At 42.7% G+C, this 16,775-nt stretch overlaps 1 protein-coding gene across 1 annotated transcript in view; it reads right to left on the bottom strand.

Annotated features, from left to right (window-relative positions):
- Window positions 1-15,692, bottom strand: part of DNAH7 (dynein axonemal heavy chain 7) — a 138,678-nt gene extending 122,986 nt beyond the window's left edge. The window contains exons 1-9 of the mRNA XM_044432146.1: window positions 15,448-15,692; window positions 13,561-13,743; window positions 13,217-13,310; window positions 12,813-12,993; window positions 11,979-12,051; window positions 10,316-10,441; window positions 6,659-6,778; window positions 5,106-5,289; window positions 2,300-2,479 (exon numbers count right to left, since the gene is read on the bottom strand). Of these exons, the coding sequence (XP_044288081.1) occupies window positions 2,300-2,479; window positions 5,106-5,289; window positions 6,659-6,778; window positions 10,316-10,441; window positions 11,979-12,051; window positions 12,813-12,993; window positions 13,217-13,310; window positions 13,561-13,743; window positions 15,448-15,692 (1,386 nt within the window). The remainder of the gene's footprint in view (window positions 1-2,299; window positions 2,480-5,105; window positions 5,290-6,658; window positions 6,779-10,315; window positions 10,442-11,978; window positions 12,052-12,812; window positions 12,994-13,216; window positions 13,311-13,560; window positions 13,744-15,447) is intronic.
- Between the last annotated feature and the right edge of the window lie 1,083 nt (window positions 15,693-16,775).

Genomic DNA, 16,775 nt, shown 5'->3' with positions numbered 1-16,775 from the left:
CAATCCTCACCATTGGCTATGCTGTCTAGGGCTGATGGGAGCTGTAGTGGTCCACCTTGCTCTACAAGAAGACAGACGAGCAGAACACCTGAGATATACCAGTGGAACACTCAGACAGTGAAGGCTTTTCATTGACAAACAGAGGAAGACCCAATGGCTAAAACAGGTGAGAGTTTTGGGCAGGAGGGGCATCACACAGCGGAGAACATGTATGTCATTTGTTTGTGGGGCTGTTTACCTATTTGCTTCAGAAAGACTCTTGTCTATTTGAAGGTTCTCAGATGGACAGGCATGCGCTAGGTGTGGGTGTTGCTAGCAGAAGAACCATGCTTCTTACATTTTAATTTTTGCTGGTCTTAATCAGTTCAATATGTTGCCTCCCCGTCTCATTTCATTCTATTTTAATTTTCTGTGTTTGTTTTTATTAACTGTTTATTTACTTTTGCTGATTGTTATTGGTTCTCTTGTTATTATTGGTTTTATTGCAATTGCAGGTTTTATTATATTGTTGTATTGATTATACTGTAAGCCGCTCAGAGAGCCTTATGGCTCATTAGGCATCATATAAATAAAATAAACAAATAGTAAATAAATGCTGAGGCAACCAGCAGGCATATGTCTTTCCCTTTTAAAGTTTTGCTCTATTCGAGATGCTGTATCATAAATCAAGGGCCTGCACCTTCATGGATTCCAGCAGATTCCAGCCCTTTGTCTTCAGACGATGCTGTGCCACTGCAGGCCTGGACCTGTGGCTGATGTGCTCTGGGCCTAGAGATGAGGGGGAAACACATGTGCCGTTATGTGTCCAAGCACTGCCTGGTGCTGTGCTTGAGTGGTCAGTGAGCTGCTCTGTGGTGCTTGAATCCTGGGAGTTCCCAGATTTTTTTTCCTGACTTCTTTTCTGTGGGGACAGGTATGGAAAAGGCAAGTGGGGAGCCATCTAGATTTCTTCTTCATGGTGAGGTTTGGGCTTCCACATACCCTGTGTAATGAGCCACTGGAGGCTACTGCTGTTAAGGTGTCTGGGTGGGAGAGGGCGCTCTCTGGCATCCTCATACATGGGATGTAGGTGATGTACTAGGGCATGTGGCTTTGTGGGCAGCACGTGGACTTTGCCACTAACACTGTGCCTGATTGATGCACACCCACCATGTTTCCAGAGATGCAGAGGGCATGTCTGTAATGTTTAACACTATTTATGCCTTTTCTACTTGCACATTTCATCTCTCCCCTCCAGGGCTGAGCTCCCACTGGATATGGCCAGTGGAGTAGCAGCAGTGTAATTCCAGGCCCAATATAAAGGAAAGATAAGGTTGGTCTATATATAGGCTACAGAAAAAAATGGATTGCATTTACCTATTTTCATAAATGCTCCTCTGTTAAAATGAAGAGGAGCATATACAATGTACAGAATTTTATCAAATTATACTGTATTTTTTCTGTTTTCTGCAATCACAGTGTTAAGACAATATCCAGAAAGGCACAAGCACACCATCCAGACATGCATCTTTTTTCTCCCTAAGTTTCCCTCCCAAAATTTGCCAAACTGTGTTTTGAACTCCCCTAGGCTTAAAAAGTTATTTTAGGATTCTATGGAGAAGCTAACTACAAAGAAGTTAGTGCATCAGTGTGTGCATGCTCTTTTCCCTGAACTTTCCCTTAAATAATTTTCATGTCAAAGGCCAGAACTATTTCTCTTTCTTTCTTTCTTGCTTTCTTTCTTTCTAACACAGGAAAGTTTAAAATGTCACTTGGAGCTTTTGGTGGAGGCAGTTGATAAGAGAATTCTCTAGATGTAAAAGTGTACATACAGACACTGTCCACAACTAGTACAGAAGTAGACAAGCTAAGGCCCTATTGTTTTAAGAGATCAAGGCTGCAATCCTGTACATACTTGGGAACCCACTAAACTCTGTGGGGCTCACCTTTGGAGAGAAATCTTCGGAATTGCATTCTTTGGCTTCAATTCCATACACTTACCTGGGAATCAGTCTGGTTGGACTCCCAGAGTTTTACTTCTGGGTAGACACACACAGTACAGTACTTTTGGGTGCACTGGAAGGTGGCTAATACAAATGCAGTCATTTGACTCAGCCTGAGTATTTAAACATACTAAAATGCTTAAATGAGATTGTTTAAATTTTACAAAAGTTAAACAGATCATTAATATTTGTGTTTAATCAGAAATTATCCTCTCTGATGTTAACAGAGATGGTTTGCAAGAAAGTTATAGTTCAGAGCACAGTTCAACACTGGCAAAAAAAAGAAACAAAATCTATGTCAGAAGGCAATATCTTACCCATTTTGAATACAGTTTGGTCTCAACTCTTGGAAACAAATTTACAGTTTTTATCATAACTGTATAAATATTCAGAAATATGGCTTCATAGTCCGAAAATGCAGGTTCAAATACAACTTTGTCATTTTCAAGGATCAGCCTCATAATAAATCCTGGGTGTTCATAGGCTCGAGCAGATTTCTGCCCAAAGAGAAACAAAAGTTTTAGCTGGCATACTATAAAAGGTGTGCTAAAATGTATGTACTATAAATGCAACCCATGATTGATTTCTATACCACCAAACAGCCAAAACTCTCTGGCTTTCACAATAATTAATCAACTACAAAAGATGACACAAGAATGCAGATAGAATGTGCTACGTTTGGGCCTTTCAGATTTTCAACTGATTCTCAAGAAAGGCCGGGTTTTGAAAGGCCTACCTTGTCAGATACAATGACAGTCCTACCCCTTCTCATCTCATGGTTCCTATTGCCTGATAGCACTGCTCATAACTATAGACCCACCTCTCCCAGTTTTGGCTCCACCTCTTCAACAACATTTTTAGACCTGACAACATGGCAGCTCTGAGTTCCTGACTCCATCATAGTTCCCAAGCTGTGTTTTCTTCTTTCAGAGTAGAGAGGAGAACTTCCATCGATTGTTCTCTGCCTCCTAATCTCTCTTTCCCTCCACAGGTACAGAGGTAAGGGTCAAAATGTTGTGCCACCTAGCATCTCTGCTAGGGCCAACATTACAAAGAATCTTGCCTCAACATTACAACACCAGTTCCTGCTTTCAGTCCCCTGTCTGCCATCTGAAGGAACATGCTCCACCTTGGTGCATGGCAGAGCTGGCCCTGATATGTAACATGCATTTTAAAAAAATACTGAGTGCTGTACAGAAATACAGAAAAGAAGGGCAAACTTGCCCAATTTAGGAAAAGAATGAAGTACCAAAATTAACATGAAACTAAATGTTAAAAAGACAATGACAAATGATTATATAAAAATCTTTTATAGTCCTTGCATCCATGCACATCTGCTACCACACACACACACACCCCACATTTATTAAATGTGGATGAGGTAGCACTCCCTCTAAAGGACAGGGTCTGCAGCTTGGGAGTACTCCTTGACCTGCAGCTGCCACTGGAAATCCAGGTGGCGGCGGTGGCAAGGAGTGCTTTCCTACAGCTTTGGCCGATCCATCAGCTGTGTCCTTACCTGGATGAGCACTGCCTAACAACAGTGATATGTGCTCTGGTAACCTCCCGGTTGGAATACTATAATGCACTCTACGTGGGGCTGCCCTTGAAAACAGTCTGGATACTTCAGCTGGTACAGAATAGAGCTGCCAGGCTGCTGATGGGGACCGGTTGTTATTCTCATATAATGCTGGTCCTCTACCAGCTCCACTGGCTTCCAGTTGAAGTCCAGGCCCAATTCAAGATGCTAGTTTTGACCTATAAAGCCCTAAATGGCTTGGGACCAGGATACCTGAAGGAACGTCTCCTTCCTTATACGCCCCTTAGGATCTGCAGGAGAAGCCCTACTCTGGGAACCCTCTCTAAGAGAGGTAAAAAGGACATCTACTCAGAGTAGGGCCTTCTCTGCGGTGGCGACCAGATTGTGGAATGCACTCCCCAGAGAGGTTCACCTGGCACCGAGCCTATATTCTTTTCGGAGCCAGGTCAAAACCTTTTTATTCAAGTGTTATTTTAAAAACTAATTTAAATTTTAATGTTTAACAGTCACTTTTATTTAACTTATTTAATTGTATTTTTTGGTTAATTGTTATTTATTGCTGTTTTATTGTTGTTGTTTTAATGATTGTAAGCCATCCCGAGATGTCATGCATAAGGGACGGCATGCAAAAGCTATAAATGAATGAATGAATGAATGAATGAATGAATGAATGAATGAATGAATGAAATCAGTTGACAATGTAGAAATTAGACAAATAAGAGAATTTTCACCACAGATATGCCAAAGGAGAGATGCCACTTTGGCCTGTAGAGCATGATGGTCTAAGGCATATTTCATAGTTACCAAGAAGTTTAGGTTATGAGAGTTTCACATTTTGGTGTTAGACTTATTTTCTTATGTTTATCTCTACAATTGCCACATGTATGAACGAACAGTTGATGTCAATTAAATGTCACCTGAGTCCATATCCATACTTGAGATAGGTAGTTCTAAGACTTTTTTCCTCAACCTTTAGGACAAGCTGTTATGCAACTGGGAATGTTGTCAGCTTTAACTCATGAGCTAACAGAGGACTAGGAGTAAATGCTAAGTTTATAAAGTGCAAATTGTACACACCAAAAGCCTTGCACGTAATAGCCAATCCATCATACACTTGATTACTGGTGATTCCACATTTCATCTAATCATTGCATTATGTTTTCCTTTAAAATGCATTCTTCTGATTTCCTATGCACTGGGCCTGCATCTCCTAGACCAGATTCTCCATTTACTTCCTGGGATTTAAATTAATATTTCAAGTGTACTGCACTTATACCCAGTCTTTGGTCATCTCTGGTTATACCCACCTGTCACTGGGGCCAATAAAGTAGCTCATTATCATGTTACAAAAGCCAGGAATGGGGATGCCTTGTCCTCTGGCAAATCCAACAGTATGAAGATGCGGCAAGCATGCATATATTTTCTATACCCCTAGAATGAAATTGGACTTTATGACTCTTTCTCCCTGCCCCCACCACCACCCCACAAAAAAACCCTACAAACCCCATCATTTCATAAGGAACACTTGGAAAAATTCAGCAAGTACAGAACATTTCATAATCCTGCCAGCAAGTCCTACTTACTGGAGGTGGCACAATTACATTTGTGAAGTCCTGCATTGAATCTAAGGCTAGACTTTGCAGTTGCTGGGTCATTAAAGCAGCAGCACAGTTGAAGAAAGCCTCTAATTGGGCACTGCTGGCATTTGTGGGCACCTGCTTTCGCTTATTGCCTTGATAATAGATATTCTGCACTTCTGGAAACCACCTGAAAAGAAAAGAAAATGCTTTTAAATGATTCACCTCCTAACAATATTCTTGATCAGCTCACTCTATGCTAAGACAAGTTCCTCAGAAGTTTTATGCAGAGATCTGCTATACAAAGTCTGCACTGCTGCTGAGGTAGACTCTTCCTATCATCTAACGGGAGTAAATAATTAGGTTTCTATTGCCATACCTGTGGTTATGAGAATTTTGCTTCAGTTTGTCTTTGGCCAGAATTTACCCAGTTCACACCTCCCAAAAACACCAAAGACCTGAACACAATCTGCAGCTGAAATCCAGTCACACAGCCACGTGTAACAGCTCATCAACCGCTTGGAAAGTCTCTCAGTGTTGTTGCCTGCTTGAGAGTGCAGGGTTATCATGAACCAGAAAGCTAGAGGGGTGGTGATGGGGGATACTTCTAACTTGAAAGTGCTGGGGTCTAATGCAGTCTAAATTGCTTCCTGCTGCCCAAGCTCCACAGTGATATTTTAAAATGGAAACAAAATCATTGCAAGAATCCTGACGACTTACAGAAGCATTTCGTTAAGGGGCATGAAAAAGACTTTTCAAAAGGAGACTATATTTCCAGAGGGGGAAATATAGGCTCCAAAACAGGGGACAATCCTGTATGATACAGACCTTCGTTGGCACTTCACAGTTAACAAGACAATGTAACTCTACATAGCCTTCTAGTAACTGAACTTCTCATGCAAAGAGAGCTGAATCCAAACTGGACCATCTCGCAGTCTCTCCACTGTAGTCACACTACAACTCCACCCTCAGAGTGGCTCCCCTGGTGGACAGCTGGCCTGGGGACGCTCTAACTGGGCAGCTCAGCTCTCCCACTGCCTCATCACTGGGTGAGAAACAAGGCAAGGTCTCTGGTCTCCTCCTCTCCCGAAACCCCTCTTCCAAAGCAGGCCTGCTCTCATGGCCATTCACCTGGGAAACTGCGAGCAGGAACCTTGAAGGAGCTTCAAAGGCTCCCCCACCCCCGCCTTTGATCCTACTTCCCTCCCATTGCTGGGGCCTCCTTCTCCTCTGAATGTCAGAGAAGAGTGAGTGGCCAGCACATTCACTACAAAACTCTATCCAAAGAAAATCATGGCATTTGATGGAATCACTGAAAAGTCCAGTCTGGATGGTATCTGTCATTGTCAGTGTAGTATATCAACTGTCTGGTGGTACATTGATCTCAAATGCAGAAAACTTCATTTTAGTAGCAGAGTCCAAGTTTCCATCCCAAAATCACTATTTCAACTTTGATAGGAAACTTGGTCACTGATTTAAAATGCCTAACCACAGAATTAACGGTAGCTGACCCTTAAATTCAACACACCTTGGTAATAAAATAGGGACTTTGATCTTACTTTTTAAAAAGAGTATCTTTAGCAGATTCCATATGTCTCACAACTATATTCTGAAAGAATGGGAGCTCCATTGATTCTTGACGAGTATGAAATGCTACTTTATCAACTAAGCGCAAATCTCTGTGGAAGACACGATACCAACAGTTCGGTCAGCATATTTGCACAATGCACTTATTAGTGAAACAAAGAAAATGATTGGTTACTGTTGAATATATAGTAGACTTCTTTTGTTTGTTATATATTTAAACATTTCATAGCTATAGCATTAACTTTCAATTCAAACTAAGAACTAGATTGCCATTGGAGCTCTAAATATCTTACTGATTGCACCTAACACTTAAGCTATCCGTAAGCAATTGTATCATTTTAAAAAATAAAACATGTATATCTAAATAGATTATAAGCACCTTGAAAGTTCCTTGAAAGGAAAAAGAAGGGATATACATATAATAAATAAATAAATAAATAAATAAATACCCATGTGAACAGGAGGGGCCTATATGTGTAGCAGTCAATGAAACAATCTCTGACTTGAACAATATAATTAAGATGAATTCAACAGAAATGTAAACCCATCTAGATTTAAATCTTTATTTCTCTACAGCAGAGGTCCTCAAACTTTTTCAATAGGGGGCCAGTTGAAAGGCAGTGGTTACACGCACGGGCCAGTGAAGAGGGGGCGCCTGGGCGTGCAAGCCGGTGAGGTGTCCTCGGGTGCGCGTGAGGTGGTGTTGGGTGCGCGCGGTGGCGGCTCACTAGCTCAGAGATCTCCCAGCGAGTCCAAAACCATCTCAGAGTGAGCAAGACACCACCTCCCACCCACGCGGCAAGCATACACGCATGCAGGCAAGGGGGTGGGGGGCGGCGGCGGTGGTGCGGGCCGGATCCATTCCATGAGCCGTAGTTTGAGGACCCATGCTCTACAGAAACAAACCTTTTTCTGCCCAGGAGCCAAAATCCTCTTGGGGAAGTGCATTCCATCCAAAAGTAGCTCAATTCTACATAGGTCACCTCAAGAGTAACTCTCAAGTCTCATGCCAGCAAAGGCACAGCTCTATTCTATGTAGAGTATTTAAAATTGAATTGCCTTTACAGAAATTATTATCTCTGATCACTGATGAAGGTTGCTGCTGACAAAGACCCTCTCCCATCCAAGGCCACAAGTCTCACCCCAGCAAAAGCACAAACTGGAAGATTCCCCAACCTTGCTTTGTTTGTTAGATACTATTGTTCTTACATTCATCTTGTACAGAGGAATGTCTTGATATGATTTTGTTTTGTTGTTTTGAGGGCCTTTGTGGGCATAAACAGGTATATACATTTAACAACAGACACAAACACCATTTGTGGCTGCTCAGTGTGAATCCAATTTGCAGAAGCTTGAGGAACCCTGAGTCATGTTAACATTACTGAAAACAATGGATGGTCAAAAGAAAGGGTTGTCTTTTCTTCTTCAATACAAGTGATCTGACTTACTAATGTCCAGAAAAATTAAGCAACCACCAACTAGGGTGAGTAAAGAATTTAAGGTATGTGCATCTGCATGAGGGAAGCTTAGAAAGCCACATTTTTCTGTTAGATAAAATGATGGAAGGAAATATAATTGCCGCCATGGGCAAAGTGCCGAGTTAAAATTCTACCCATGTCCTGTTATGTATAAACACATTTATCTTATGAATCAGATCATTCATTTGTTACAGTTAGCAGCCTAGCAACACACCCACCCAGGGCTACTGATTGCAGTTGTGCTCCCTGGGCATGTGAATAGGCCAATTCATACAGCAAATGCGCTTATCTGGGGAGGGGGGAGCACAAAGTCTTACACAGGCATGTGCTTTATCAGCGGCTGCTATCACATCTGTTTGAACCCTGACAGGTAATCCCACACAAGTTTAAACTTTACTTTACTTTAAAGTTCTGGGTAACAAGAAAAAACGGTATGTGTCACTTCAGCAGAAATGGACACAGAGGATGTGATGAACAGGACATAGCGGGGTTAGCATCCCTGAATCACATACTTCCCTTCAGCCAAGTCTGTCTTCCATTCACTGTGGACATGAAACAAGGAGCTTTGGGACGAGGAGGTCGTGATTCTTAACTGTTTCTGAAAGTGCACTGAGTAAAAAACCTTTGGAGAACAAACCCACTAGATCTCAATTAGTTCTCAGACCAGCCACTTTGTCTCTGTGAAATGAAATTAATCAGATTCTCTATCTTCGGAAGGAAATTAGCTGAGGATTATTAAAAAGGAGATTATCTTTCTGGACTAAGCTACACGGCAAACTGTAATTTATTAAACTATGTGATGACCTGTCTGATACTCTTCTACCCTCCAGAAAACAAAGGAGGAACAACTTACTTCTAACATTCCTGTTAGACTTAACTATCTGAAGACACAAGAGAATAAAACTAAGCATGACAAAGTAAAGGTGTAAAGTTTTTTTTCCCTCTGTCTTTACTTTTGAATAGACATACTTATTCATAAAATAATCTGAGTTTTAAATATGAAAATATCACATTTGGAAATTGGCTCAGCTGCTGATTGCAATGAATAATGGTGATGTTTAATGGCCTTGACCTGCCAGGAAAAGAAATCTTACTCTGATCAGGCACAACTCTAGAAATATTTTAAAGATAATGTTCTCTGACAACAATTAGTTCCTTCAGGGCTCTTGCTGTCAGGATGAGGCATTGACTCAACCAAACAAGCTAAGCAAATTCTGTCATATTTGCCTTCATACTGACAGCCTAGGGTGAACATTTTCAGCTATTAATCTCATTTTAGTTCTTTTCCATTTCTTTATTATTTTTTATTGCTTGCTTATGTTCAAAATTAAACAGTTGTACATCTGATTTCTAAACATTATGGAATGAGATTGCCCATTTCTGTGATCATATCTTTTTGGAATTCGAGACAAGGAATAAAGCTCATTTAACAGAGTAAATTATGGCATAAGGAGATATTAGAAGATTTTAAACATGTAGATAGCAAGTGAAGAGTAAACATTTATGAGCCTTACTCATTTACATTTTTGTTTTTGACTCACATTACAACATCCACAAGAGATGCATCTCAAATTAAGCAGAACATATTTCACAAACAAAAGTGTATAACCAAACCAAGTCCCCAAAGTTGTTTGGCTTTTGTTTTTTAGAGAAAAACAGTCCTGAAAGGCTGCATTTCTAAGTGAGCAATGATCAGTGGAAGGGTGCTTAATCCTTTTGCCATCAGCCATTTTTCCACCCATTATCCCACAAACACACACAGCCCTTTACATAATAGTTGTGCTAGATCAGATGAAAGGTCTATGGAGTCCACCGTTCTACTCAAGCAGGGATGAATCAGATGTCTACAGGAAATCCACAAGCAGGACATGAGTGGGATTGTACCCTCTTATTACTCAGGAGTAAGGAGGGATACATCCTTGCATGGCCTCAACTTACAGCATAATCCTGTATATGTCTACTCACAGTGAGTTGAGTCACACTGAGTTCAGTGAAGCATATTCCCAGGTGCAGGATGGTAGCCTTAGGCTTTGTATTAGAGATGGAGCCTAACAGACCAAAACTTTTTTAAAATTGTAACTTTTGAGAAGAGATCAGTGTATACTTTCACTGACAGGAGCCTAACACCATTATATTAAAAATGCTACTTACTTAAATGAAGTCTGCCAGAGGTCCAAAACAGCTAACATTGTGGGATTTAATGCATGCAAATTTTCATTTATATAGTTGCGAGCTGCCACATAGGACTTTTGCCAAGGCTTTGGCACTATTTCCATTCTAAAAAAGACAAAAGAAATCAGTAATGCTGTGACCCCAAGAAATACTCAGGGTACTGATATATCTATTGCTTATGACAGAGTTTTTAAATTCAGCAGATAAAGTCAATTTCACTAACTTGTCAGAAATTTAAAAAAATACTCTCTTAGGAAAAAATATAAAAATTCAATAGGGTAGAAGGTAAGGTTTTCTTCCAAGTTTTTAAATTACTCCTAAGCCAAAACCCCTTGTGAATTCCCAGGCCTTATCAAATTAATTAGCCATATGTATATAATTTAGGCAGTTAATTAACCAATTAAATTATTTTAAGATGCTAATAGTATAAAAAGGCAAGAAAGTGTACATGCCACAGGCACAAAAATCAACCAGTGGGCATGATCCATTTCTCAGAAACACATTGTGTAGAGGATCCCTACAGAACTTCATGGAACCTTTTCTTTTTCTCTCACTGCCAGCCTTTGACACACATAGTACCAAACACATTGCACCACACCCCACTTGGCCCAGGGTGCAAACCTCTACATATTTAGACTGGTAAAACCATCCAAAAGTAACTCAAGGAATTAATACAGAACAAAAACAACCTTTCAATAAGGATTACAATATGATATGATACAATACACTCACTCTTTATTCATTTAAAATTCTTGTCCCCTGCTGTCCTCCAAAGGAGCATGGAGCAGTTTATAGTATGAATAAAATGTGTACCAAGAAAACAGCCATAGAATCATCATGCTATTACATGGAAAGAGTGAGTCTATTACCCCTAGACATTACCTGGGTTGCGGGGGGGGGGGGGCATCCTTAGGATTCCCAAACCTGAGACTGAAGACCAGATCTACCTCGACACTGAGAACCCATGCTCTGATCCACCCCCTACTGCCAGCTCAGAGAAGGGGTCACGGGAGGATTCCAGGAGGGAGGGGAGGGAGGGATGGAGACTGCAGAGCCTGCAAGCTGGGTCCTCTTCAGCCTCCTACCCATCTCCTCCAAACTGCCACTACTAGAGGGCTCATAATGGTCATCTAACAGAAATGCAGAGCAGAAGGTGCAGGAAGACAAAGGTGGGACATAAATCCAACAGAATGTAGCAATAACCGAGTACGGGGAAGCAAAACTAAGCCAATTCTTGCTGCTGGTGCCGGCCTTTCTGCACCTCAAGAGACCACAGAGGCCCTTCTTAAATGCGGCTGGAGCTCCTGATCTCTCTCTGTGGATCTCTCAACAGACGAGATGATTCACATCCAGTCCCTCCTCTCTCCTCCAAGGAGGCACTGGCAGCCACAGAGGAGAGTGCTGGTGGGAAACCATGATGCCTTGTCCTCCTCCCCATCACGGCTGCCCATCTGTGCCTCCCACAGGGACACCTGGTTCAGTGAGCCCATGTAGTAAACCCCACACATATTACCTGGAAATAAGACCCACTAGATTCAGTAAGGCGTATTCCCATTTATTTGTACATGGGACAGCATTCTTAAGGGAGCTTCATATATTCTGCCTGCCATGTTTCCTAGGCAAAGATTTTAAAGTTTCTTACTCTTCACGATGAGGTGGAAGAATTTGCTTCTTGCCTTCCTCTTTTTCCCTGGGATCTCTTAAAACAAAGTCAACTAAAAGAAGGCATCAAAAAACAGAGCAGAACACAAATAAGCTCAGCAAAAATACAGCAAACAAAGGAACTGAACCAATTATTTTTAAAAGACATCAAAGGTCTTATACAGGAGTAACTGAAAACATGCACCTCAAAGGCATTTCATTCAAGAATGCTTTCCAAGACAAAAATAGCAACAAATGTTCATCTTTAAAAAGCTGAAATGGCAAAATAAACAAAACAAATAAATAAAAGCAGGGGGCACATTGACAGCACAGCCTTTGCACATTTACGCAGAAGTAAACCCATTGAGGCTCTTTTCCTAATAAGCACATTTTGGACTTCTGCCATACCCAGAACAGAAGCTCTTTCCAAGAGAAGTTCTGCTAGTTTACATGTTTATATTGAAAGGATGGACCCCCTCCTTTCCAAAAACAATGAGCATCTGCAGGCACATTCTTACTGATAGATATCATGCAACATCCTATAAGGTAGAGCAGTGATTTTCAAGCTTTCATCCTTCAGAGGGAACCCACACCATCCCCCAGCATGACCTGACACTACTGTATATTTCTCAGCATCTTCAGGGAAAGATTAGTAGCAGTGGTAACCTACTGTCTGTCCATAACCTGCTCACTGAGGAACCTCCAGTAGATCTGCAAGGAAACTTGGGGTCCACTACCTGAAAATAACCAGGCTAAAACAAATTTATGATATGGTAGTACTCAAAGCTGATTTCCCTTGATGCAATCAATAAAGGTTGAGTTCAAATGAGTGTACCTATTGCTTTCTTCACACTGAGAAGATAGTCCTCTCTCATTTCATCCGAGAGTGCATAAATACTTTCACTGAGCACTTTCAAGTGCCTTGGTACAAGTGCCAGGACATGTTCCAGCCAAGAGTCTTCCATTGGGGCCACATGCTCTGTGTCTATTCCATGGCGAATGTAATAGTAATATTTCTGCAAAATTAGAGCACCACAACATTAGAATAAGACTGACCGTAAAACCCACCATGTCTGGTTCTGAGGGATGCATGAGATTTGCCTAATTTAAAACCCATCGCCTCCAATGGTATTGGGAAACCATCATGCAGACTGCACCTAATATTTCAGTCACATTTCCTCTCCCTCCTACCTCTACTTGATAGACATTCAGATCAAGGCGCAATTTTGCCTTATTTACCAAAATGTCTTTCTCTATTGCAGTAGTGGACTCTGAAGTGCCAGGTTTTGCTTCTTCTATGGAGAGCAGTTCTTCCGTACCAAGATCTGGTTGCCTAACAAAACAAACATGATGACATGATATTAACTGTCTCCAAACATGAATCTGAAAATCAATTATGATCAGCCATCTTCTTTCAATAAAGCAAATAAATTAACTCAGCTTCCTGCTGCTTGGTGGGTTCTATTCTTTCCTTCTTCCTTAAAACTTGACATTTTCTGCCACTCATTCATATCCATCTGATCCATCCAACTTTAAATTCAAAAAATAGAGATCCCCTTTCTAAAAATTACAAAGAATCTCACATGATGATGTTAACAAGCGTGCTTCTGAAATTTTCACGGTCCTTTTTGCCACCAGTTCTTGCTTTAGAAGTTGATGGTCCAGCGTCAAAATCAGCACCCAGAGAATCCTGTGCCTTACGCTTCTTTGATCTCTGAGCCAGATATTCTCCTTGAGTAGGTGGGAAAAGAACACATTTTGTGCAGCTGGCATAAACGCAGATTTATAAGCGACACACATAGACAAAAGGTCGTAAGAACTGGTTGTGCCTCTTTCAGTGAGCAACAAGCTATCTCAGTTGTTTTCAGAATTGTCTGCTGTCTACTGCTTCAAAAATAATAAAGATGTGAAACAGCCTTCCCCAACTTGGTACTGTCCAAAAGTGTTGGGTGACAACTCCCATGCTGGCTGGAACTATGGGAATTGTAGTTTAACACATCTGGAGGGAAGCAGGTTAGAGGAGCTGATGTAAAAGTTACAAATCTGATTATATCAAACAACAAATGCTCTAAGGCCAGATCCTCAAAGTCAGCCCATAGTGAGCCAGTAACCAGCTCTGCTCTCATGACACCACATGCCCCATTACAGCAGAAGCAGGGATGGGGAAGCTGTGGCCCCCCAGAGTTTGGGCTGCTGACCCCATCCTCCCTCACGAATGGCAGCGCTGGCTAAGGCTAATGGGATCCGCAGCCCAACGTCTGGAGGGCCATCAGGCATTTCCTCCCACCACCCTCACTGGCTGCCCTGCACTACAATGGAGAAGCAATGTCTGATGGAGGCTGAGTGGGGGCTTCCAGCCTCCAGGTGGTGGGGCTGGAAGGGGTTTTCAGCTTCATGCAAGCCACAGAGGGATGGAAAGAGAAAGTGCTAAAGTGAGGGAAAAGGGAAGGAGGACAGGGAAGGCAAAGGAGGTGTGCCCACTGCAACAGCAGCAGAGGGCTTGCAGGCGACAAAGAGCATCCTGACATACCAAAGATGTGGCCACAGTGCACTCTGCTGGAGTGACAGAACTACCCAGCCCACGCTTACCCCCGGATTTGTATTATCCTTCTGACACTCTTTTTTTGCAACCCCTGTAGCGGTACTGCTCTGCCACACTGTGGGAGGGATCATGGCTGCCTGTACACATTGGGCCCAGAGCAATACTGCGCAAATAAGAGAGGACAGAGGTTGTCTTTCACACTGGGCACACCTCCCTGCAAAGCATTCCTGGAGTTCCAGCACATGCCCTGGAACCCTGCCATCCCATTATTTTACCTGACAGCTGAAAGGGCACAAGGGCATCTTAAGGGCACAATCCTATGACCTCTCAATGCTGCGCAGGAGGGAAGGCATGGCCTTATTTAGAGTCTCAGCTAGGAGATCCTGCAACCTCATAGCTGGGACTCTGAAGGCCATGCTGCTGCCCTGCCTCCTTGCAGCCCATGCGAAAGGAACCACACCGGCTGTCTTCCCTGACGGGTGCCTCAGAGGGAAGAAAAAGGGCCAATCGGGGCACCAGACGTGGTGGAAATTGCCACCACTGTGCCTTGCTCAGGGCATACGATGCATGGGGGCCTTTGTGTTTAGAGGTTTGTGTGCACCAAGGCAACAGAACTGTGTCCTAAGTGCCTATAGTTATTTATGAGTTGTTGTAGCCAATGTACTTAACGAACAACCTCTGAGATACACATACTTTGATCCTCACAACTTAGTAAAGTTGAATTAGCAGTATCTAAACCAGTTTAGAGGTACCGAAATTAGAACCTGATCCTAAACCTTGTTCTTTGACCAAGAAGCACTGAGCAGAGGATGGACTTACCACCTTACGTCAGCCCTACCAACACTGCAACCTCTGCGAGCAGACATATGGGTGCAGTGCTTGCTTAGAATTAGTCTTACATCCTATTGCTTAGGACTCTTTCACTCACACATATTCCTTGTCCGGTGGCAATAGCACCAAGTAAGCTGTGTGAGTGTTAAGACGGCGATGTACCTTCAGTGTCAGAGGCAGAAGCCCTCCACAGGCCACAGAAGATGCTATCGCATTCATGATCCTTTTGGGGACTTCCCAGAGGGATTTGTTTTGCGACTCTGCAAATGGAATCCTGGGTAAGATGGGGCCACTGGTCTGAGCTAACACAAATGGTCCTCCCTCAAGTCTGTTCCTGTTCATCACGGGATGTGTATGCTGAAGTAAATAAGCTGGTTATTTATTCATTTCATGGACTATCTTTTACTGGTGAAATAGATATTGGCCCGATAGAAGACACCCTGCCCCCCTGCACCTTACTTGGAGGACCTCTCAGAGCGAGGCCCGGCACAAACCACGGCTCCAGAGCGCCACACGCCCTGCTTTCCTGCTGTGGCAAATTCTGTAACAAGAGAGCTACCAGCACAACCCTCCAAAGCAAAAGACTGATGTTTCACCCAGAGGGGACCTTAGAGTGAGGTACCAGATGGAGGCTCTCTGCAAACCCTGCTCACTGCTTCCCTGCTGTGGCAATGCCAATGCCAGGGCAGCAGCCGGCGCAGCTTCCAAGAGGGCCTACCTAGCCCAAAGGCCTCCCATCAGGGTTCTTTCCTCAGAGGGAGGTAATCTGAGGAGGTGGCCCACTAGTCTCCAGGGCCTCCTCTCTGCCAGTGACTTACCTGAGGGAGGACAGAAGAACTGAGGGCAAGGCAGGCAGTGGCAAGGGGAAGAGAGGAAGAGAAGCAGGGTGGCATATCCTCCTGAGTGTGACGTCTTACACTGGCCCTGCCAGCCAGGCAAGAAGCAGCAGAAGCTCTTGTTAGCAGACACATGGAACCAAGTAAGAATCTTAGTAGAAGGAAAGCCAGACCTCAATCAGAATAGAACATCAACGGCTACTGAGAACTTTTCAATCTTGCACAAGGTGCAACCTGGTTGGATGGACGGGAGGGAGAATCTTTTCCCTCTCGCATTCCCCTACTTTGGATCAAGATCACCACGGTCGGGAGAGACCACTACTGAAATTGTTTTGTTTTTGTTAGGGCAGCAGATGTTGACTTTTCACAAACTAACTGAGCATCTTTTGGGTGTTCTTTACGTTATGGATCAAAACCCGGAGTAGTGAGCTTTATTTTAGCTCAGTTTCATTTGCCTTATTGTCTGAAGGCCATAGCATAAATTCAAAATAATATTAGATAGTTCTAATCAATACAACTGACAATAGAACCCATATCTTGTAGATTATTACAAAGATGCTATGTCCAGTGGTACTTGACAGACCACTTT

This window comes from Varanus komodoensis, unplaced genomic scaffold (genome assembly GCF_004798865.1).
Source record: "Varanus komodoensis strain SLA01 unplaced genomic scaffold, ASM479886v1 scaffold23, whole genome shotgun sequence".
Lineage (NCBI taxonomy): Eukaryota > Metazoa > Chordata > Lepidosauria > Squamata > Varanidae > Varanus > Varanus komodoensis.
This window is presented reverse-complemented; position numbering and strand designations above follow the sequence as displayed.